The sequence below is a fragment of the Lepisma saccharinum genome, chromosome 21, assembly GCF_977018435.1.
Source record: "Lepisma saccharinum chromosome 21, izLepSacc3.1, whole genome shotgun sequence".
NCBI classification, from domain to species: domain Eukaryota; kingdom Metazoa; phylum Arthropoda; class Insecta; order Zygentoma; family Lepismatidae; genus Lepisma; species Lepisma saccharinum.
In genome coordinates this window covers 16,267,860-16,291,229 of record NC_139249.1, presented here as the reverse complement: position 1 = coordinate 16,291,229, position 23,370 = coordinate 16,267,860, and the positions used below count along the sequence as shown (strand labels likewise).

Below are 23,370 nucleotides of genomic sequence, written 5' to 3'. Positions count from 1 at the left end.
AGTCAGTCAAAATTGTAAAAAAAAAATGCCATGGGAAAGTCGCTGGAAAATACTGTATAGGCCCTTTGAAAAGTCAGTTGTTCATACATTAAAAGGCCATGGAAAAGTCAATGGAAAATATAGTAAAGTGTCACGAAAAAGTCAGTTGTTCATAAATTAAATGTCCATGGAAAAGTCAGTAAAAATTATAGGAAAGTGCCAAGTAAGTGGGAAGTACTATAAATGATTATGGAAAAGTCAGTGGGAATTATAGGAAAGTGCCAAGTCAGTTGAGAGTACTGTAAAGGATTATGTAAAAGTAAAGTCAGTGGAAAATATAGTAAAGTTTCATGGAAACGTCTGTGGGAATTGTAGGAAAGTGCCAAGTAAATGGAATATAATGAAGTGTCATGGAAAAGTCAGTGGAAATTATAGGAAAGTGCCAAGTAAGTGGAAAGTACTATAAATGATTATGGAAAAGTCAGTGGGAATTATAGGAAAGTCCCAAGTCAGTTGAGAGTACCGTAAAGGATTATGTAAAAGTAAAGTCAGTGGAAACTATAGTAAAGTTTAATTAAAAAGTCTGTGGGAATAATAGGAAAGTGCCAAGTAAATGGACAATATAGTAAAGGGCCATGGAAAAGTCAGTGGAAATTATAGGAAAGTGCCAAGTAAGTGGAAAGTACTATAAATGATTATGGAAAAGTCAGTGCGAATTATAGGAAAGTCCCAAGTCAGTTGAGAGTACTGTAAAGGATTATGTAAAAGTAAAGTCAGTGGAAACTATAGTAAAGTTTCATGGAAAAGTCTGTGGGAATTATAGGAAAGTGCCAAGTAAATTGAAAATATAATGAAGTGTCATGGAAAAGTCAGTGGAAATTATAGGAAAGTGCCAAGGAAGTGGAAAGTACTATAAATGATTACGGAAAAGTCAGTGGGAATTATAGGAAAGTGCCAAGAAAGTGGAAAATATAGTAAAGGCCCACGAAAAAGTCAGTGTAAATTATAGTAAGAGGCTATGAAAAACTCAGGGAAAACATTAAAAAGTCCATTGGAAATATTGTGGAAATTATAATAAGTTGAACATGGAAAACTCTGGGAAAAAGTAAAATACATTACTAAAAGAGAAGACGCAATATATGAATAAAAACGGTCATGCGAATCCAGGGAAACAACGAATGAAAGAAAAGGAGTCCATGGAAAAGTCAGATATAAGACAATGGAAAATTTAAGGAAAAGAGACATAAGAGTTATGAATGAACCATGGAAAAATCGAGAAAATTGCGAATGAATTACAAAATCATTTAAAAATCAAGGCAATCAACATAATAGTAAAACCGGTCGTACATAGTAAAAAGCATGGGAAGGCAGGAATAGGATCATATGATTTTAAAAGAAACAAGTGTCATGAATATGCGTGGGAATCGTGTACGAATGACATGGCGTCATGAGGAAATTACCTATAAGCAATGCTCGAAGTGGGAGGGTGCGCAGTGGGATTGTCTCCCAGTTAAGATAATCAGCATAAAGCATCTCCCAGTTAGGATAAGTTGCAAAAGCATCTCCTAACTTTCTCTATTGCCTCCATACAAGCATCATCCAACTATCCCTGAACTCAACCAAGCCCCCCCCCCCAGCTTGGAATTTCCACTTCGAATACTGACTATAAGCAAAAACATGTAAAATTCATGGGAAAACCGGCGATAGAGGATGGTCAATCTTATTGTAATTTCTTTGTAATTTGTTATTTGGATAATTACTATTCATTTTGGTAGAAATCCAAGTAAGGGTGGTATTCTAAACAAGCAACAGTATTTCAAAAGTGGATAGGCCTTAGATATTGGTATGTAACACTTGTGCACATTTAATTAACTACATCCCCAAATGTTATTGTATCACAAAGAGAGAGGGAGAGAGAGAGAGAGAGAGAGAGAGAGAGAGAGAGAGAGAGAAGTGGAAAGAGATAATATGAGAGAATATTAGCAATACCTAAACAGAACCGAACTTAAAATATTTCGTCCACTCTGGAGGCTGTGTGTGTTCCTTGCAACCCTGACACGCGTCAATTCTCAACAGGAAGTAGCGTCACAGATGCGATAATATTTTTCAATATGCTAGAAAAATTGTTTGTTTATGGGAATTTGTGATGGCGGCAAAGGAAGAGAAGAAAACTATGAGACTGAAACAGAGCTATGTCGTGCAAATAACAGAATATATGTTTTAAGAGCATAGTTCTGCGAAAATCACATGTTCGGATAAACATATTTCGTTAACAGAATACCCCGACGGAGGTCTCCTCACAGAACTTGCTACGAACGGATTATGAAACAATCACGTCAACGCCTGCTGTGACCGTCCAATCGAAGCGTCGGAACGAAATCTTTACCTCTCTGTCGTCGGGCCGGCTCGAGCGAGGAGGCTCAGCCCCAGGTGCAGCCTGCATTTTTGCCCAGTGAGTTTTTCTGTGAGGCACCCAACAATTCCTCCAGGCTTTCGGGCCGCGTGTCCTCAGCTGGGGACTATTTCTGTTGTGGACTCTCCCCAAGTTGTGCGTGTAAAAATACGACGCGGAAAGGCCAGGCAGATGTATCAACAACGGTCTCCAGTGTGTGTGTGCGTGCTGCCCTCTCTTCTTTCTCTTTATGTATGAAACGCGTATCAGTTGAAGGTTGCCTGAACTCATCCAAGTACAAGTTTTATCGTAAATTCATTGTAAAGTACAGTCAAGTTCAAAGAAATGTGTACTCAAATTTGTCCATTGAGTGTAATGAATCCCACAACCTCACTTCCACATAATACTCTCTGGACTGCATTGTTTCAGACTAACGGGGCTCAGGCCCCTGCAACTGCAGCCAGTATAATCATATGTGTCCGTGATAAACGAGGAAACAAATCATTCTTTGAAATCGTCCTTAACATCAGTACAAAAACTAGGATGTGAAACAAAGTTGAACGAAAATAGTCATGGAAAGCATGCGCATGCACTCCGGTACAGCAAGTCCAGCTGGCCCACAGCATAACTGTTATAAAATTACTTCTTTAACTTTTAATTTGTCATTATGTCTTCCGTATTGCCTCAACAGAATCAACCTGCAAGCCTCCAAGGTTCGTCCTTTTCCGATATGGTGCCATCAACACCCTCTCGTGGCTTGTTGACAAAACATCTGCGACACACAACGCCTGCAAGGCACCGAAAAATCAACAGGCGACCTTGAAGGATCCAATGCGAGGGTACGTTATGTGCAGGGAAATTTTGTTTTCCAGTCGGTAAGGGCTGAAAGAAAGCCAGAGTGCCATCGGTTCAGTCTTTTGATGTCCTCAGTGTTGCGAACTGCACAATTAAGTGTCCAAGTGTACTGTATACTGTCAGCGATGTAACATAATCCACCAATTTAGTTAAAATTTATATTCGTAAATAAAGTACAAGTTTCAAAACACAGGAGAAACACAAAAGTATGATTGCTGACATACGGAGGACATATTCTATGTGAAGATAAACGTTTCAGAACATTCGGTCTATTAAGACAGCTAACATGTCCATGGACACATCTGATCTGGAACAGTGAATCGGTTATCCGGATCCGGAAGAGAGAATCGGTTACCCCTGATCCGGAACAGTGAATCGGTTATCCCTGATCCGGAACAGTGAATCGGTTACCCCTGATCCGGAACAGTGAATCGGTTACCCTGATCCGGAACAGTGGATCGGTTACCCGGATCCGTAACAGTGAATACGTTACACGGATCCCGAACAGAGAATCGGTTACCTGTATTCGGATACAAAGCGGGAGTTTATATATCTCAGGATCCTGATCTGTTCATCCCCAAAACCGTCATGAATTTCCCATAATTTTGAACAATTTATCTCTTTTGCGTTCCGTCCAAATCTTGCCTCCTCGCCAACTTTTCAGCCTCGCATTTATTTCTCGCAAATATCGATATCGCGTGACTACCAGGTGGCGCATTTGTCGCGTCCTCACATTGAGGCACGTAACGCGACTTGTAATCCCTCGGGAACAGTTTCTGGTTATATTTATAACTCCAGGCCCTTTCAACCTGCATCTTTGAAATGTGAGGAAACGGCCTCCTTCAATTATGGCGATTCTCCGTCCGTTAGGTTTCACGGCGTCACAGGAAATTGGCAAGACCGTGGTTATTAAGAATTTCAATTGTAGTATAGCCTGACAAGTTAAGTCCCGATATGCGAAGATCGCTGCGGAGCACTTCCTATTACGTCATCCTCCCCACCACTCTTCTACGTACTGGTCTGACCTTGAGACTACGAGTGGTGCCAACTCAGCAAAATTAAGCTAAAACAAATATGACAAACTATTTTTACTGTGTGGATTGACGGTGTCGACTCATATAAGTTTATCAGTGGTTCATTTGATTTAATCCGGTCTTTGAAAATGCGTGCGGTGCGCGGATCGTAAACTGTAGTATTACGCACGCGCGTTAAGGTTTATAACGAAGACAAACTTCTGGGCGAATGACTTCATTTTCTGAATGCGACATCGAGCACTGGCCTGTTTTTTTTTTTTCTTTTTTAATATCCGAGTGGGTTGGGGGTTCTTTTGTTTATCGTATAACAATCACTACGATAAGGCAATCTGATAACACGCTTGCCTGTGTTCTTTTTTAAAACATTTTCTTGCTCTTTACTCTTGGCTGCATATTTTTGAAATGCAAAAATCAAATCATGCCGGGTCGAACGAAATCCATTTCTCAAGTTTTAAAAGAATTTGATTGGATTGCTTTGTTGTTTTAAGTCCACTTTATGCACAGTAAGGCTAATCGGGACTGCACCTACAGTTTAAAGTGGGATCCGAACCACTATGTGCCTCCACCGGGAATCGAACCCGGGACCCCTTGGTTACAAGGCGACGACGCTCCATCGGGGAGGCCAAGTTTTAAAAGAAGGAAAAGAGTCGTTGGCGAAAGGTGAGCTGAATTTCTGTACTCCGACAGGTAGAAAACAGCCCAGGAAAAAGCGAATAGAAATTTCGTTGAAAATCCTTGGACCATTCCGCTCCCTCCAGGTTGCAACAATGCGAACCAACGTCGCTGCAGAGAATGGAGAGGGGAAATGTTGTGCGAGATGCGCAACAGCTATTTGCAGCTTCTTGTTTTTAAACTTGTCAAGTTATATAGACGGAGGTCATGTCTGAATGGTTTGGACATAATTCTGCACATAAATTAGATTTGTTTGAATTATTGAAGTTTGCAGAAGCTTTTTGCTAACTTTACTCTCTTCGGCATGCCTGAACCCGAAGGTTTATTGTGAGAGCAAAATCGCCTGTTCCTATGTTGGGCAAGAACTATCAACTACCATCCTGAGAAAGATGAGAGGACAGGAGAGATAATGAAATACGCACATAGAGAGGGAGAAACATACACAGGGGGAGGTGAATGTAGAGATTGAGTGAGAGATAAGGAGAGAGAGAAAGAAGAAAAGGGAAGCGAGAGAAGAAGATAGACAGAGAGAGAAGGCGAGAGAAACATACACATGGAGAGAGAGGATGATATAGAGTGGAAGATAAGGAAAGCACAAAGGAAGAAAGGAGAGACAGACGGAAAGTAAAGAAGCAAGAAAGTAAGGGAAAAACAGAGGGGGAAAGACGCCGCAGAGAAACAGCTACAGAAAGAAAAAGGGAGAGAGAAAAACAGGAAGAGAAAGAAAAGGGGAGCGAGAAAGAGAGACAGATAAAGAGGGGAAAATAGAGTGGATGATAATTAGAGATTGTGGGAATGGAAGGAAGCCAGGAAGAAGGAAAGAGGGAGAAAGACACACACACACAGAGTGTGAGAGAGAGAGGGAAAAAGTAAGAGAAGCGGGACGGAGGCGAGAAAGGATGAAAGAAGATGGAACGGAAGAAAAAGAGAGAGGGCGGTAGAGAAAAAAATATATAGAAGGGGGAAAGAAAATAACGATAGGGAGAGAGAGAGAGAAGAGGCAGAGAAAAAATGATATTATTTCTGAGGCCTGGCCCACAGAAATATAGGGGATGAATATAAATTATGCAGTTCAGTGTTATGTAACCTTCTCCACCCACCTGTTGCTTGCTCTTAGATTTATTTCTAAAAACTTTTCATTCTTGCACCTCTTTTAGTGTAAGAGACAACGCTTCACATACACATAATTACTGTCTTGTATAATATTTTTAATCTTTAATATTCTTTTATATTAGACGCGCTGAATCATTTCAATTAATAAACATAATATACATGAACATAACGTAATGACATTTCACCGTACTGACAGTTTCCCTGTCAATTTTTGAAAATGTTTCTTCTTTCTTTGGTGTTGTTATGTCCTGTGACGTAATCTCTTGTTTGTTTCTATAGAAGTTTTAACACGAATATTCTCTTTCTTTGCAGAAACACGTGGTGAGCACAGAACGATGCGGACAGCTGAACGTCTACGTACAGGTAAGTTCTGTTTTGTTTCTCTTAGCTAGATTATGAATGATAAATATCGCTCAATTATTATCTCGGTAGAATGTACTAGTCCTGTCCATAGCTATGGTTCTGTAGGAAAAATCCGCCACCTGGTACATTTCCCGCGCTATGACGTCATCAAAGATGGCGGCCACTCGATCACAAAACTCTTCATATCTCTGTTAATAGTTGGCCGATTTTGATGGAAATTGAGTCAGCATGCTGTAATTTCTATTTAGAAGGTAAATGAAAATGATTTGTAAACCGTTTTGTCTCTTGTTTATTGTTTATCCTTAGATAGTTTCACTTAACATGTATTGTAATAGATTCAATATTACTGTTGAGTTTTTGTTAAGTCCACTTTGTGCGCAGAGAGGCTTATCGGGACTGGACCTACAGTTCAAACTGGGATCCGAACCACTATGGACATCCACGGGGTATCGAACTCGGGACACCTAGATTAAAAGGCGACGATTGTGTGATTTGGTTTATTTTAATTCGCTTTTCTGCCACTTTTGGCTAATCACGAAGATGACGATGAAGGCCGATATGATGAAATTGATGAAGGGAACTCCCAAAGAACACCCATTCCCAGTCTGGGATTCGAACCTGGGTCCTCTAGCACCCTGTGGTAAAATACGACGAATTTACCACTGTGCCAATTATCATAATGCAATGATGCCAGGAATAAAGTGGTTTTAAACTACCATTAGAATTGATGTTACCAAGAGGGATTATTTCGCAATTTCAGATTTCATCTAATAGGTATGTTTTTTTTTTACAAGCTCAAGCGTCATATCGGGAAATTGTACCAGATGGCGGATGTCCACCCAAGTTAAAAAGTACTGACGCAAAAATATTCTCTATACTCAAACTTTCCTACAGAACCATAGCCAGGTTCTGGACTATAGGTATTAACGTTTCTGCTGAATCAGAATTTTATGTGAAACGCCTGTGATGTATACAATACCCGCGTCCACTCCTGATTAACTGTTTGCATAACCATCAGGATCGGGTTATTGTTTTCTCCCCGCTAGTCATAATCCTTTCCATCTACTCTGTCTAGTGTCTCTGGAGCAACCGAACAAAACAAATCTCTGCGCAAGTAGTGACGTGAGACGGCTCCACCAATGAACACGTGAGAGGGAATGGGATTGCGTGGAGGGGAAGTGTGTACTGCTTCGCTCAGCCCAGCCGATTCACCTCCGCTTTGCGCGGCTTTGCTCCAGAGATGACCTGACTCGTATTGAGTTTGTTGCATACCTAAAGATGATGTCGATAAGACTGAATTACCGGGAGCACCGATACACGGGTAAGGTAGGTTAAGTCCACAATGTCATAAAGGAACAGCCATGATGAGGTGTCCCAAGATTGGCCCCCAGCTGAGGGCATTTACTAGAAGCTGGGTGAACCCCAGAGGCGCTTGATGCAGGGACAAGCTCGTAAAATTTTTGACCTCAGATCACCCCCTGCGAATTGAACCCGGGTCCTCCGTATGGTAGTCAGACAGTATACAAACTGGACAACAGTGGCTCTTACCTAAAATACAGCTTGACCATGATAAGAATCAGGAGCGTATATTCTAAGCTAGCTAGGCTGTCTGCGAAGCCTGAAGTCTAGATAATAAAATACTGGAGAAAAATCGATCACAAATTGTAAATAATATTATTCATATCAGTGAGATGATGATGCTGATTCTGCAGTTGGCAACCTGATTTTTTATGAGTTGGCAACCTGATTTTTTATGAGTTGGCAACCTGATTTTTTATGAGTTGGCAACCTGATTTCTTATGAGTTGGCAACCTGATTTCTTATGAGTTGGCAACCTGATTTCTTATGAGTTGGCAACCTGATTTCTTATGAGTTGGCAACCTGATATCTTAAAAGTTGGTAAATTTATTTCTCTTCATAGCCTAGGACCACCTGACATAGTGAGATAGCCCAGATATTGGACTCAGTATACGTCACTGATAAGAATACACTGTGGCGTATGGGGTCATGGGCACTAAACATGGGGAATCGAGACGAGAAAACAAATGACTGTGTATTTTAGTTTGCGAGTTTGCCTCGCGTATTCTTATTTTGGTTAAGGCCAGGAGGAACAGTTTCAGTGAATAGATCCTAAACCGCTCCTCCCCCCACTGACCTTTCTCCGCGGCGAGCTGGAGAAGGAGAGGCCTGAGCGCTGGATCGTCGTAGGAGGAGAAACTTAGCATTACGTTTATGGGAGTATCAGACTTCCGATGGCGTAGAAAAACACATGGACAGAAAGAGGACACGTTGAAGATTTGATTTTTCGTAAGAAATAGTCGAACACAACCATTTGATTAGCCGGAACTTGAAGTTGTGTTTTTATTTCCTACATAAGTAATGCATGAGATTTTGAAAATGCTTATTCCTCATATTTTTAATACATCATGTCTAGCTTAATGATAAACTTGACAAACCACAACATGGGGAGAAGTCCATACTCTTTTGTACAGTCGGGTTTCTTTTTAGTGGCAGTGCCCATTCTGACGGTATTGAAATAAATGCAGATCTGGTGCGAAAGTGTCACTCCTCGCCTTAAGTTGTACAGTGGGATCCACTAGTATTGCTCTGCAAATTGTCCATGAGTAGGGAGCGGAATTTGATGAAATATCATCTTTTTTCTGACATCTCGAACACGATGGCCATTAAATATATACAATATTACACTTCGTCTATAGAACCCAAAAAAGGTAATAATCAAGGGGTCCCGGGTTCGATACCCGGTGGAGGCACAAGTGGTTCGCATCCCACTTTAAACTGTAGGTCCAGTCCCGATTAGCCTTACTGTGCATAAAGTGGACTTAAAACAACAAATCAATCAATCAACCAAAAAAGGTAATTTTAAAGTGCATTTTTTTTTGCAATTTTTTGCCAATTTTCAGGTTTTAGGTAATTTCCCCCGATTTTCGACATTTTTTCATCATTTTTCGCTATATTCGATGTATTGTTTCGTCATATTTTATCACTTCTTTCATTTTGGTAATATTCTTGAGTCTTTTCACCAAGGTGAACATAGGCCTATATAGATCTCGCAGGATTGCAATTTACAAGCACAGATGCGGGAAATTAATTCATTTTACACCAATGCGTTCAGTGTATACGACTTTCTCATTAAATTGTTTAAAAATTATTCGGTTGTTTTCATTGGAAATCCTCGTTGCATATTTTGATTGAATGTGCATGTGGTATCATTTTTGACCTGAAACTAACAAATTTAATTGTCATTTTTTACGTCATTTTTTCCCATTTTTTAGGACATTCTATAGGTCATATACCGATATTTTTTTAGGTCATCAACTTCCGCTCCCTATCCATGACTATTTTAATTAATTTTCTCTTACATCCTGTGTGTTTTTAAGCGATGGATTTTTATGTATTCTAGTGCAGAAGTTGTCAACAGCTTGTTCTGATCTTTCTCTTAATTCTTGAAGCTCTTATTGGGTCAAATAAACTGCACGAACATGATGATGGACAATTTGCACGTTAATACTTTTGGATCCCACTGTACAAGTACCGGTATGAGTGTCGGGATATCGATTCAGCAGTGGTAGGACTTCATTCAAGGATGCACTTCTTGTAAAGGTGGCTTTCAACTATTCCCATGCGAGTACTGAAAATAACTGGTAGAGGACGAAACGCAGGGTACCCCGTCACACATAATTTAACTTGATACAAGGTGTCCCTACGAGACGTAAAGAAACGGGTGGGAGGGGGAGGGGTGACGTCCCAAGGGACCCATTCCCGTGATATCCTCATCCTGTTTCCCGAAACTGTTTATGTTTACGACTTCGTCGTACGACTAAATCCTTGCTTTCATCTAGAGACAGGAGTAAAAGCAGCGGGTCTTATGGAAACGCATGCATAGTTGCCAACCACGCGAATTTGCCACTAGATCTAGATTCTTGTCGGTACAAGTAGATGCTGGTACTGGAAATGAAAAAGAGTTGGCGCAACTGATTTAGCCTTCTCGGTGGCCGGGTGGGATGGGAGAAATCTCAGCCAGAAGGTTTTGGATTCAAATCCTGGTCTGTACATTAGTCAAGGATTTCCACGAGAGTCTTTGGAGCAAGAGCAAGTGATGACTTTAGAAACTCTAGACCAATGAACGCGTGAGAGGGGAAGCGAGAGCATGGAGGGGAAAACGCGGCTGCCACTACCAGCCATTTACAGCAGCAGCCTACCTACAGGTCTCTTACCATCAGGTTTCCTAAAAAGAATCCTGTAAACTCTTCTTTCCTCTCTCATTCGTGCCACATGGCCTGCCCACCTAAGTCTCCGTGGTTAACCTAGTGGTACGAATGAACAAAAAGTTCACTAGTTCAGCCTTTAAATATTTGCTTTAAAAAAAACTCAAGCGATAAGAGTTTTTGCGTAGACTCCCAAGAAAAGTGCTGAAAAACCCGCCCGTGGTTGTACAGTATAAGTAAACAAGAGAAATCTATAATTAAAACATGTTATTGTTGTTTGATTTTTATTGATTTGCTTTCTTTCACATCGCTTTTCTGCACCTTTGACTAATCGCGAAGATTAGGATGGCTGGTGAAAGGATAAAAGTAGTGAAGGGGGACAACAAAGGACGGCCATGGCCAGGCCGCGATTCGAACCTAGGACCCCTTGCGTCGTAGTGCGCTGTACTACGCCACGCAGTCCGGCTTACAGCATGTTATTATACCGAAGTGAAGTTATCAGTACCGTACCTCCTTTTGAAATAGTAGCAGTGACTTCGAATTTAATAGAATTTCTTAAAACAGTTCCGCGGATAAGTGTATAACTTGCTACCTCGTCCCAATTCAGAAACTATGACGAAAGGTTCCAATTCAGGAACCAATATCTTTACTTGGAATTATCCCAATTCAGGAACCGATATCTTCACGTGGAACGTTCCCAATTCAGGAACCGGTATCTTCACGTGGAATGTTCCCAATTCCGGAACCGATATCTTCACGTGGAATGTTCCCAATTCAGGAACCGATATCTTCACGTGGAATGTTCCCAATTCAGGAACCGATATCTTCACGTGGAATGTTCCCAATTCAGGAACCGATATCTTCACGTGGAATGTTCCCAATTCCGGAACCGATATCTTCACGTGGAATGTTCCCAATTCAGGAACCGATATCTTCACGTGGAATGTTCCCAATTCGGGAACCGATATCTTCACGTGGAATGTTCCCAATTCAGGAACCGATATCTTCACGTGGAATGTTCCCAATTCGGGAACCCATATCTTCACGTGGAATGTTTCCAATTCGGGAACCCATATCTTCACGTGGAATGTTTCCAATTCGGGAACCGATATCTTCACGTGGAATGTTCCCAATTCGGGAACCAATATCTTCACGTGGAATGTTCCCAACTCGGGAACCGATATCTTCACGTGGAATGTTCCCAATTCAGGAACCGATATCTTCACGTGGAATGTTCCCAATTCAGGAACCGATATCTTCACGTGGAATGTTCCCAATTCAGGAACCGATATCTTCACGTGGAATGTTCCCAGCTCAGGAACCGATATCTTCACGTGGAATGTTCCCAGCTCAGGAACCGCTGCCTCGGTAGGGAAGGGAGAGAGGTAAGGATCTGTTTTTGAGAGGTTCTTATCGTTACTGCACATTGGCCTGAAAAACATCCTACATGCAGAAAAAGTACTCTGCTTTACAGGAGTTTCTTCTTTCCTCTAATATATTTTGAGTACATTACAGATCTTTGCTTGTAGGTCAGGTTAGCAGTTACATAGGTGCGCGTAATGTCAACTGTTTCAAACGCCAAGTCATCCTCCCCCGAGGCAATTGGTAGGACTTCCTGAGTTGGGAAGAGATTTCACTGAAGTATCGAACTCGTAAAGATCAGTTCCTGACATGGAACTGTTTTAATTAGTTAGTTTCTGAAATGGAACTGATTTAATTAGTCAGTTTCTGAGATGGAACTGTTGTAATTGGTCAGTTTCTGAGATGGAACTGTTGTAATTGGTCAGTTTCTGAGATGGAACTGTTGTAATTGGTCAGTTTCTGAGATGGAAATGTTGTAATTGGTCAGTTTCTGAGATGGAACTGTTTTAATTGGTCAGTCCCTTAGATGGAAATGTTTTAATTGGTCAGTCCCTGAGATGAAACTGTTGTAATTGGTCAGTTTCTGAGATGGAAATGTTGTAATTGGTCAGTTTCTGAGATGGAAATGTTGTAATTGGTCAGTTTCTGAGATGGAACTGTTTTAACTGGTCAGTTTCTGAGATGGAACTGTTTTAATTGGTCAGTTTCTGAGATGGAACTGTTTTAACTGGTCAGTTTCTGAGATGGAACTGTTTTAACTGGTCAGTTTCTGAGATGGAACTGTTTTAACTGGTCAGTTCCTGAGATGGAACTGTTTTAACTGGTCAGTTCCTGAGATGGAACTGTTTTAACTGGTCAGTTCCTGAGATGGAACTGTTTTAACTGGTCAGTTTCTGAGACGGAACTGTTTTAACTGGTCAGTTCATGAGATGGAACTGTTTTAGTTTGTCAGTTCCTGAGATGGAACTGTTTTCGTTGGTCAGTTCCTGAGATGGAACTGTTTTAATTGTTCAGTCCCTGAGATGGAACTGTTTTAATTGGTCAGTTCCTGAGATGGAACTGTTTTAATTGTTCAGTCCCTGAGATGGAACTGTTTTAATTGGTCAGTTCCTGAGATGGAACTGTTTTAATTGTTCAGTCCCTGAGATGGAACTGTTTTAATTGTTCAGTTCCTGAGATGGAACTGTTTTAATTGTTCAGTCCCTGAGATGGAACTGTTTTAATTGGTCAGTTCCTGAGATGGAACTGTTTTAATTGTTCAGTCCCTGAGATGGAACTGTTTTAACTGGTCAGTTCCTGAGATGGAACTGTTTTAATTGTTCAGTTCCTGAGACGGAACTGTTTTAATTGGTCAGTGGCTGAGATGGAACTGTTTTTATTGGAATATCCATAGTTCCTGAGTTAGGAAGTCCTGAATCGGGAATAAATATCACCGAAATAATAATAAAAAAATTTAGTCAACAGGTGTCACTGTTTTCGTCTGTGCGTATTTTCGGTCTTTGTTGATTTCATTTCTCACATCATAATAATAATGTGATTGAATTCTACCACGATATTTTCTTTTGTCATAATTGCCTTTAGCTTGCCACGGTGGTGTTATTAACAACACGGATAAAGATAAAACACAAAGAGGAGTATAGAAGTACATTTCACAGACTCTACCACTTAGTCGAGAACACCAAGCCCGGGTTCTGTTTTCGGGCGTCGGCCGTGCCTCCCCCCCTCTCCCTAACCCACCTTTCCCTCTGAAACAGGAGGGAAGGGTATCCTATTGATCCGATCGTCATCATTCTTCCCCCGGATGACGTCACTACCGGTGCCCTGCTGACGTCATGCGCGGTTCCGCGTCGCAATTTTTTTTCCTAAACTTTTTAAATTTTTTCCCCCTCCACGCCCGTAGATGTAATAGTGGGGATTCTGAAAACATCTTTTCCCGTTAATTAATGTTTCTCAATTTATAACCTCGCTTTTTTTCAATCGCCGATTATTTGATTGTCGGAGTATAGTTTCGGTTCCTCCCCCTCAGGCCGTATCCGATTTCGCTATGCAACGCGCTCTTGCAGTGATCGTGTGCATTGTTTGGTTGCCTATCCTCGCAGGGTTGCCAGTTCTAATTGAATGTATGTCTCTCTCTCTCTCTCTCTCTTTCTCTCTCTCTCTTTTCCTTTCATTCTGTGTTTTTCTCTTTACCTCTGTCTCCCCTCTCCTTCGTACTCCTTCTTTCTCTTACTTTCACTTTCTTCTTTTCTCTACCTCTTCCATTAACTCTCTTTCTCTCCCATTTTCTTCCTTTCTCTTGATCTCACTCTTTTTTCTTCATTTCTCTTTCTCCCTACTTTTCTTTCTATTTCTTATTTTCTTTCTGTCCATACTTTTCTTTTTCTCTCTTCTTCTCTTCCACTCCCTACTTTTCTTTCTGTCCCTATTTTTCTTTCTCTTCTTTTCTTTCTGTCCATACTTTTCTTTTTCTCTCTTCCACTCCCTACTTTTCTTTGTCCCTAGTTTTCTTTTTGTCCCTACTTCTCTTTTTTTTCTTTCTGTCCATACTTTTCTTTCTCTTCTTTACTTTTCTTTCTGTCCATACTTTTCTTTTTGTCCCTACTATTCTTTCTTTTCTTTCTGTCCATACTTTTCTTTTTCTCTTCTTCTCTTCCACTTCCTACTTTTCTTTCTGTCCCTACTTTTCTTTCTCTTCTTTACTTTCTGTCCCTACTTTTCTTTCTCTTCTTTACTTTTTGTCCCTACTTTTCTTTCTGTCCATACTTTTCTTTTTGTCCCTACTTTTCTTTCTTTTCTTTCTGTCCATACTTTTCTTTCTCTTCTTTACTTTCTGTCCCTACTTTTCTTTCTGTCCATACTTTTCTTTTTCTCTCTTCCACTCCCTACTTTTCTTTGTCCCTAGTTTTCTTTCTGTCCATACTTTTTTTGTCCCTTCTTTTCTTTCTGCCCCTACTTTTCTTTATCTCTTCTTCTCTTCCACTTCCTACTTTTCTTTCTGTCCATACTTTTCTTTTTCTCTTCTTCTCTTTCACTCCCTACTTTTCTTTCTGTCCATACTTTTCTTATTCTCTCTTCTTCTCTTTCACTCCCTACTTTTCTTTCTGTCCCTACTTTTCTTTCTTTTCTTTCTGTCCCTACTTTTCTTTATCTCTCTTTTTCTCTCTCTCTCCCTACTTTTTTGTCTGTCTACTTTTGTTTCTATCTTCCTTTCTTTCTCTCTTTCATTTCTCTTTGACATTTTCTCTCTCCTTAACTCTATCTCGTTACCTCTGTCTGTTTCTTTCTATCTACCTTCTCTCTTTCTCCCCTCACTCTCTTTTCTTTTATTTTCTCTCGTTATACTATCTCTTTCCCATCTCTATATATGTTTGTGTGTTTTCCCCATTCTCTCTGCACATCCCCCCCCCCCCTCTCTCTCTCTCTCTCTCTCTCTCTCTCTATCTCTCTCTCTCTCTCTCTCTCTCTCTCTCTCTCTCTCTGTGTGTGTGCTTGGAGTTTTCCTGAAACAACCAAAAGATAATGAATAGAAACTGATAGCGCTGACGGGCCTCAGTCCATTGAACGCTGGAGAAACCCGGATGATCGAACAATTGAACATCAAGAATTAGGGGTAGAACAGTAAGAACGATAGCAATCTGTGTGAACAAGGCACCGTCGAAATTGTACACCACCGTACATCCCATTCGTGTTAGGAGAAACCTACAAAGTGGAATAGGAGTCACTGAATTGTGCTCCAAACCACAAATTCTTCCACGTTATCCCCCCCCTCCCCATCTCGCATACACTTTGCCGCTTTCTATTATCTCGCCTCAAACTGATGTAGAAAGTGATACCATTTTCGTGATAGTTTGCAACACTGGTTACTGTTATTTCCCACTTCGGATTTTTCAGCCCCCACCCCAAACCCGTTCAGCATTTTTTTTTTTTTTAACGGTGGTCAGCAGTTCAGCGTTTTAGAACTTCCTCTCCAAGACTACTAGCACCGGCCCGGCTGGGGAACGACTTAAATCCGCCCCTGCAAAGTAATCTACATACGCTTGAACATTGTACTTGGCGGGGGGGAAACTATGCCAGACCTTTGCCTAGACTTTGATCCAAACGCAATCAAATTGCAACACTGAGCTTTGCGTCAGTAATTGCCCCGGGATCACCCACGACCTCGTAAGACTTACTGGAGCCATTGATTCAGGATACAGCGGTTCCTTTGAAGCTGCTCCCATATAATGGTTTATTGCTGGCTGGGACTGGACTGTCAGAAACATCAATCGCAGCCTGTGTGTTAAACTTCTTCTGCTTTCTCTAGAGAAAAAGGGACAGTTTTGACTTGTAGGAGATGAACGTCTATTTTTAGAATGTCTTTGATGTGGGCAGAAGATCTGTCTTGCCATTGGGGTTTTATCTTGTGACATATCCTTCCTTTCTTTGCAATCTATGCTTCGTGTTCTAATCGTACCCGATGATTAAGGTTCCTGTGGAACTTGGGCATGTCTCAGCAATGATTTTTTAAGAAAATATTTCTACTCGTAATTTCGTTACTATACCTCCGACAATCTGGGACGGATATGCGAATAAGAACGAAATGAATTCTGGGAATCCCGGGTTCTTATTCCAACCTGGGCATGTGTGTTCTTCGTGAGTGTTGCATCATCAATTTCGTTATATAATTTATCCTCATCTTCATGATTAGCCAGAAGTGGCAGAAAAGCGAAGTAAAATAAATCAATCAATCAATCAATCAACCATGGAGTGTTTGATGCAGTATCTGTTAAAGAATTTTATATCTTGTCAAAATTATGTGCCTGTAAGAATTTTGTATCTTGTCAGAACTGTGTATCTTGTCAGAACTGTGTATCTTGTCAGAATTTTGTACCTTGTCAAAATTTTGTATCTTCTCAGAATTTTGTATCTCGCCAGCAGATATTTAACCAGAGTTTTTCTTCTAAGGGGGTGTAAGTGGAAATTTTGAGCCAAAATGACCAAAAGATTGGGCCTTTGTGAAAAATTTTAGCGGGTGTTAGGGATTTCGGGGTGTGTGATGAGGATATTCCATAGGTGTGCGTAATGTCAACTATTTCAAACGCCAATTCATCCTCCTCCGAGGCAATTGGTAGGACTTCCTGAGTTGGGAAGACATTTCACTGAAGTATCGAACTCGTAAAGATCAGTTCCTGACATGGAACTGTTTTAATTGTTCAGTTCCTGAGACGGAACTGTTTTAACTGGTCAGTTCCTGAGATGGAACTGTTTTAATTGTTCAGTCCCTGAGATGGAACTGTTTTAACTGGCCAGTCCCTGAGATGGAACTGTTTTAACTGGTCAGTCCCTGAGATGGAACTGTTTAATTTAAATCGCCACTTGTAAGAATTATGCGTCTGTCAAAATTTTGTATCTGCCAGAATTATATGCCTATCAGAATTTTGTATCTGCCAGAATTTTGTTGCTGCCACAAAGTTGGTTCTCCACACTTTCCTGGGCTTACAAAGGCCTCATTTTCGGTGATGATTACATAAATCATTAAAACGTCAGTACGCCGTTAAAATTTTGCAAGTCTTGATACAGAAGAGAAAACCTAGGGCTCTTTCTAAATTGATTTATTTTTCTTCTCTTTTGTGCCACTTTTGACTATTCACGAAGATAGAGAATGAATGGATACATTGAAAAAGAGAACAGTCACAAACATAGATGGACGGGACAAAACTCAAACCCCAGAGATTATATTGGCTGTGGTTCCAAACGCCAGAGCTCGTTAGTCTGCAAGATACAGTCCCGAGTATACTACTGTAGAGGTTGTGTGTGTGTGTGTGTGTGTGTGTGTGTGTGTGTGTGTGTGTGTGTGTTACGTTGTGAAGCTTTGAAAGCATGTTCTAAGTCCATGAATTGAAATAATACCCTGCGAATGTTATGCTATCGCATTCTGCTTTCGCGAGGGGTGCAAATGTTGTTTGAGGCTTGTGCGATAAGTGAGCCCCCAGGAGAGCCGCTGCGCATAACGGAAGAGAAGGGGAGAAAGCGTGTGGGCGGAGCAAAGCAGTCCGCGCTGCTGGAAGCGACTGGTAACTGCAGCCGCGTTTTCCCCTCCATGCGCTCTCTTCTCCCTGCGTTCATTGGTCGTGCCCTCTCGAGTTACTATTTGCGCAGAGACTTGTTTTCGTGTGCTTGCTCCAGTGATAACGTTGTCAGCATCGTCGCCTTGTAATCAAGGTGTCCCGGGTTCGATACGCGGTGGAGCTACAAGTTGTTCGGATTCCTGTAGGTCCAGTCCCGATTTGCTTTTCTGTGCATAAAATGAACCTAAAAACAACAAATCAATTCAATAGTGTCAGGAATATTCTTGTATTTTTTGCAGCAAGAAATGAGGGCGCAGTATGTAACGTTCGTAAACCTGATGGCGTAGATACGGAAAAATAGCCCGGAAGGTTAAAAATACAACTGAATCACCAACCTACGCTCACGCTTCACTTAATAATCGCCAGCAAAGTTATAACTGTTCCCTTCCATCCTCTATCCAAATTTACAGTTCCTCTTTCTGTATTAATGAGCACTTTTATTGGTGATTCCGACAAACAGGGCGAAATTAAATGGGTAATTAGGCGTAACATGACCGTAATGGCTTTTAATGTTTCCGATTTCATTGTAATAGTCCAGAGAGTGCGTGTCGTAATTTTATCTCGTGTGTCTCTGACTGAATTTGCAATATTTGTTCTTTTTCCAGAGTATTTAATTAACACAAACTTGTTTTCACGAGTAGTGTATAGATTAGAAAGTGTCATTCGTGGCACTTTGTCAGTCTAAGTGGTCTGTCGGTTAATATAACGAGCTACGAACTCAAGATTCGAAGTGGTTAGCTGGGCGCGCTACGAGGCCAGAAGTCCCAGATTCGAATCCCATCCTGGGCATGGGTGCTGCTTGTGTACCTTCTTCACCACTTTAATCATATTAGTGCTCGTCCTCATCCAGACCCCAGACCCTCGCTAGCCCGCAAAAATGGAACCCAGAGCAGGAGGAGAGTTTCACATTTGTTTGAGTGCTTTCAGATGTCATGTCGTACACACCCATTACCAAAGCATATCGTATCAATCTCCTCTAAATAGAGAATTTTTATCAAGCCAGAATTCATAACCATAAACACCGGCCGTTACTCTCTCAGACATTCAAAGAATGTCGTGTCAGTAATTAACAAATCTTCCTGGTCTATTGGAGTTAAGGTGCTGCTCACCTGGAATGACAGAACAACGACCAGGGGATCGGAAGAAGGAATAAGTTAGAGAGCAACAGACAGTGTGGAGTCTTTTGTCCGGAGGCTTGGAAGGAGGCTTGAAGCAGCGGCGTATACTCTGGGTCACCTAGGTAATCGGAGATGACCCGGCTATAATTTTTTAAAAAGTTGTTTTTTTATTTCTTCACAATATTCTTCCGAACCAATCTTTGTCACATATTTCTTTGCTTCCAGAGCGCAAATGTTTTCAACCGTTTGCCGCGGAATGTCCGTGAGGCTTTTTCTCCAGCTGGTGGAATCTGGTGACGTCAGGGTGAGATTCCACCGGCTCCCTTTAAATCCCTTACGGGAGGGGAAGGAAACACTGCTTCTCAGGCGCGGTTATTCCGTGGCAAGGGTAAGCTCCTTCTGGAGAGAGTCCATCGGTCGCACTCTCCACCCCAGAGCCTTTGCCGTTCCCTCGGCTGGCAGTGGCGCCCCCTTCTGCCATTCTTCCCCGATGGCCTTTGTATCGTAGGAGCTGTGTTGTTTACGACAGGGAAATTTCTCGGGAAAAAAACAGAATTCTGGGTTCACAAATTGCGTACTGAAAAAGAAAGTAGAGAAAATACATCTGAAAATGCGCGAGAAACAGAGAAATCTGAAGAACATTTGCGAACCAATTCTATGTTAATTCTCATTTTACATTTGCTTCTGTCTTACTGATCTCTGCTATTTCAACAGATATTGTAAAAGGAAAAAAAAAACTTTAATATTGAAAATGAAGGTAATTAAATAAATTAAAATTTGAACTAGAAATTCAAGAAATTACACCGACCTCCGTTGCGGAGTGTTAGCACAGCTCCCTACGACGCCAGAGCTACAGGGTTCGAATACCGGCCTGGGTGTTCTTGGTAAATGTCCCTTCATCAATGTCATATCATCACTCGTAGTGATTAACCAAAAGTGGCAGAAAATCGACGTCAAATAACAATTTAACCAATCGATTAATGAAGTAATTAAACTATATGCTTACTTTTTTTCATTTTTGTATTTTAAAATGCGTGATTACTTTCTTAGTAGCCTTCAAAACCAGTACTTCTTTCACAGAAATGAATAATTTTTAAAAGGGAAAGATATCAGAAATAAATTATATATATATATATATATATACGTACACATAAATTAGTTAATTTAAGTTGTTTTTCCCCCGCTTTAGATTAATAATGATCATAAAGATAAAAGATGTATGAATAAAATATATAAACAAAAAAAAGCAATGATTCCAACTTATAAAACCTTGCGCATCGCAGGGAATTTAAAGCTGGGAAAGGGAATTTTTCAGCATCCATAGGGAATTTAATTCTGAGTCAAGAAGTAAGGAACCACAATAGAAGATTGGCGCAGGGAATTGAATGCGTGTTGTAGGTGGCTTTGTGCTGTTCTTCCTATTAGCGATTCGAAAATGTAATATTTGTTTAGCTGTTAGTGGTTTAGTATTCGTGCTAGTGCTGTGTTTACTGAAGTTAAAAGCAATGGATATAATACAATATTTGCGTGTGAAAATATTTGGAACGGGATCTTTTCCGGAGAAATTGGAAATAGTTAATGTAGGTAGGCCAGTAACATCTCTTGTACACAGGTCTTGAACTTAAACTTCCATGTATACAAACAAAAATCGGGAATGCACGACTAACTGGACACTGGGGTAACTTGAATTTTAGACTTCAATTAATATTGAGGGTTTTTATTTCACTACCGCATTCCTTTCATATTCTTTGTTACAGGTTTTTTCTTATAGATTTATTATATTTTCTTGTTTTATTATTTGAAATTCTAAACGTAGATTAACTGCAAGTGCAATCACAAGAATTATTCGACAGTGGTCGCAACAATAAGGTAACATTTTTATCACATATATTCATAAATCCTGTATGGATGTTGAGGTAAATTTGCAGGGAGACTTCAGGAGTGGGTGGATGAATCAAGTGTCGGAGATTACCCACTAGTTAAAACCAGGATACGCCACTGGCTTGAAGGTATAAATCCAATTGCTTCTGTTTTGCCATTTTTAAAAGTGTTGACTAGTTAACCTCTTGCTCATTACCATCAAAGTTATCTGCCAGGGGCGAGTGCTCAAATAATGAGGATGAATGATGAAGCGAGTTACATCACCCACCAGAATGGTTAAGGTTCTTGGTTCGTTCCTAGCTCCACGCCATGAAGGCGTATAGGAGGTGTGAGGGTAACGCCCCACACTTCCTTGACCCGGTCGTGAGTGAGTGTATATGTATGCGTGTGTGTTTAGGAACGGTAGCAAGCGGAGACCAGTTCAGACTTGACACATTCTCGTTTCGAGAACGATTGCCTCTCTTGTTTTCGAAACAATGAAAGAAGTCCCTAGATTATGCTCAACAATCAAGAAATGTGACAATAGTTTATCTCGCTGCGTGTTTATGAAGATTTGGCGAAGCACAGGTGCCGAAACGTGCGAAGACACACATATAGCACGGATTCTGCCAAGTTGGAACCGAACCAACGGCAGAACGATAGATATAATTTTCATTTGAGGCACAATCCCTTTTCCAGCCACTTCGGTCGCGAAGATGAAATTCCCAGCTCGCAAATCAACGTAAGCTTATTATTATATCCGCAGTGGCGCCACCGTCGCTGCATGAAATATATGGCGAGGCTTATTTCCCAGTTGTTCCATTTCCTCCTGCGGAAACAAACTTTCTTCGTCCTGAGGGGGATTTTTTTTTATCTTCTACCGGAAATTTTTTTCTCTCCCTCGAACGTCCCCTCCACGGTGGCAATATTTCATTTGAAAATCGGAACTTTTCGAAGTCTTGGATTGCGCGAGTCTGAATTATTATGCCACCACTGTATCGTAGCGTCGGGTAAATTGCTAACCAATGTTGACCCTCCCCTTTTCTGTTGATGTTGTTGTTGCTTTATATTGGCTCACACCGCCAATCCTTTGCGGTTTCAAGCCATCGGTACTGCTTTATGTGATCCTATTTCTGCTTGTTGTCTTCCACATTGTTCCTTATGGCACTTGCACTATACACTTTCACTCGTGATTTTCACTATGGGAGGGTATCCTGGTGGTTATGTTACACTTTGTTCTTCCTTGTTGTTTTTGTTTACATGGAAATGTTGTGTTTTCGTGCGAAGCTATACTTCGCCCACATGATGGGTGTATGAGGCTGAATTATCAGGGTTGAGATTGACACCGGAAATGGAACATTTAGGCGAAGTAGGGTGTTATATAACGTGTCCCGATGGACTTGTCGTAAGGGGCATTGAAAAAACAGATGCGTTATTGTTTGACTGGGTTCTCTGCATTGACAGGAAGTTGTAGGTACCACGTGTATTCTTGCCAAATGTTGATTCACGAGAACGTGACCCGTGCGCATTCTCAAGGTGATCACTGCACGAGATATTTTCAAAGATTGATACCAAGGTTGCTTTTTGCGCATTCCACTTATAGGTGGTTGTGTTTTGGATTTCATGTGCACGCCATTCATCCCATTCGTGTTGGATTTTCATTTTTACTCGAGGGAGTCCCCTTTTCAGTCCCCATTTTCTTTCATTTGATTTTTACGTTATGGTCACGTCAGCGCATAGGCTATTTTTATCCTGTTCACTGTTCCTGTAGCTATCATTTTCCGGACAGGAACTTGACAGTCAGGAATGCAGTGTGAGACATTACCTAAGCTCTTCCTAAAGAGGTAACTAGATGAACTTCCTTGCGGGCTGATGTGGTGAACGATGCGATTTCCCAACACTTTCGCTTTTGACACTTACAACATTTACCACTTTTAGTCCTCAATTACATCTTGTTTATAATTCTAGACTATCCGAGTGGTTCTTCGCGTGATTTGCTTTCGCTGTTGTCTAGATAACCGCGGTGGAAAGTAGAGCTACGATATCATGATACTAGTACGCATATCTAGACAACAGATGTAATCTTTCAGAATTTGGAATATCGTGACTGTTTTTCGAAAAGAGGGAAATTTTCCAGGGCTGAGCCCATGCCGATATCAATATATGGGTACGATATATCGCGATATTGAAAAAAAAATCGTTCAGGCGGTATCAACTAGACGATGTATCGTCACGATATTTGGCGATGTATATCGTGTCGGCGATATTTTGGCGATTTATATCGTGTTT

At 40.9% G+C, this 23,370-nt stretch overlaps 1 protein-coding gene across 6 annotated transcripts in view; it reads left to right on the top strand.

Moving 5' to 3' along the window:
- LOC146004051 (uncharacterized protein ZK1073.1) overlaps positions 1 to 23,370 on the top strand; it is a 347,101-nt gene that overhangs the window by 245,597 nt on the left and 78,134 nt on the right. For all 6 annotated transcript variants that reach the window (XM_083142659.1, XM_083142657.1, XM_083142661.1 and 3 more), the window contains exon 2: positions 6,358 to 6,408. In XM_083142659.1, coding sequence (XP_082998785.1) covers positions 6,358 to 6,408 — 51 coding nt within the window. The remainder of the gene's footprint in view (positions 1 to 6,357; positions 6,409 to 23,370) is intronic.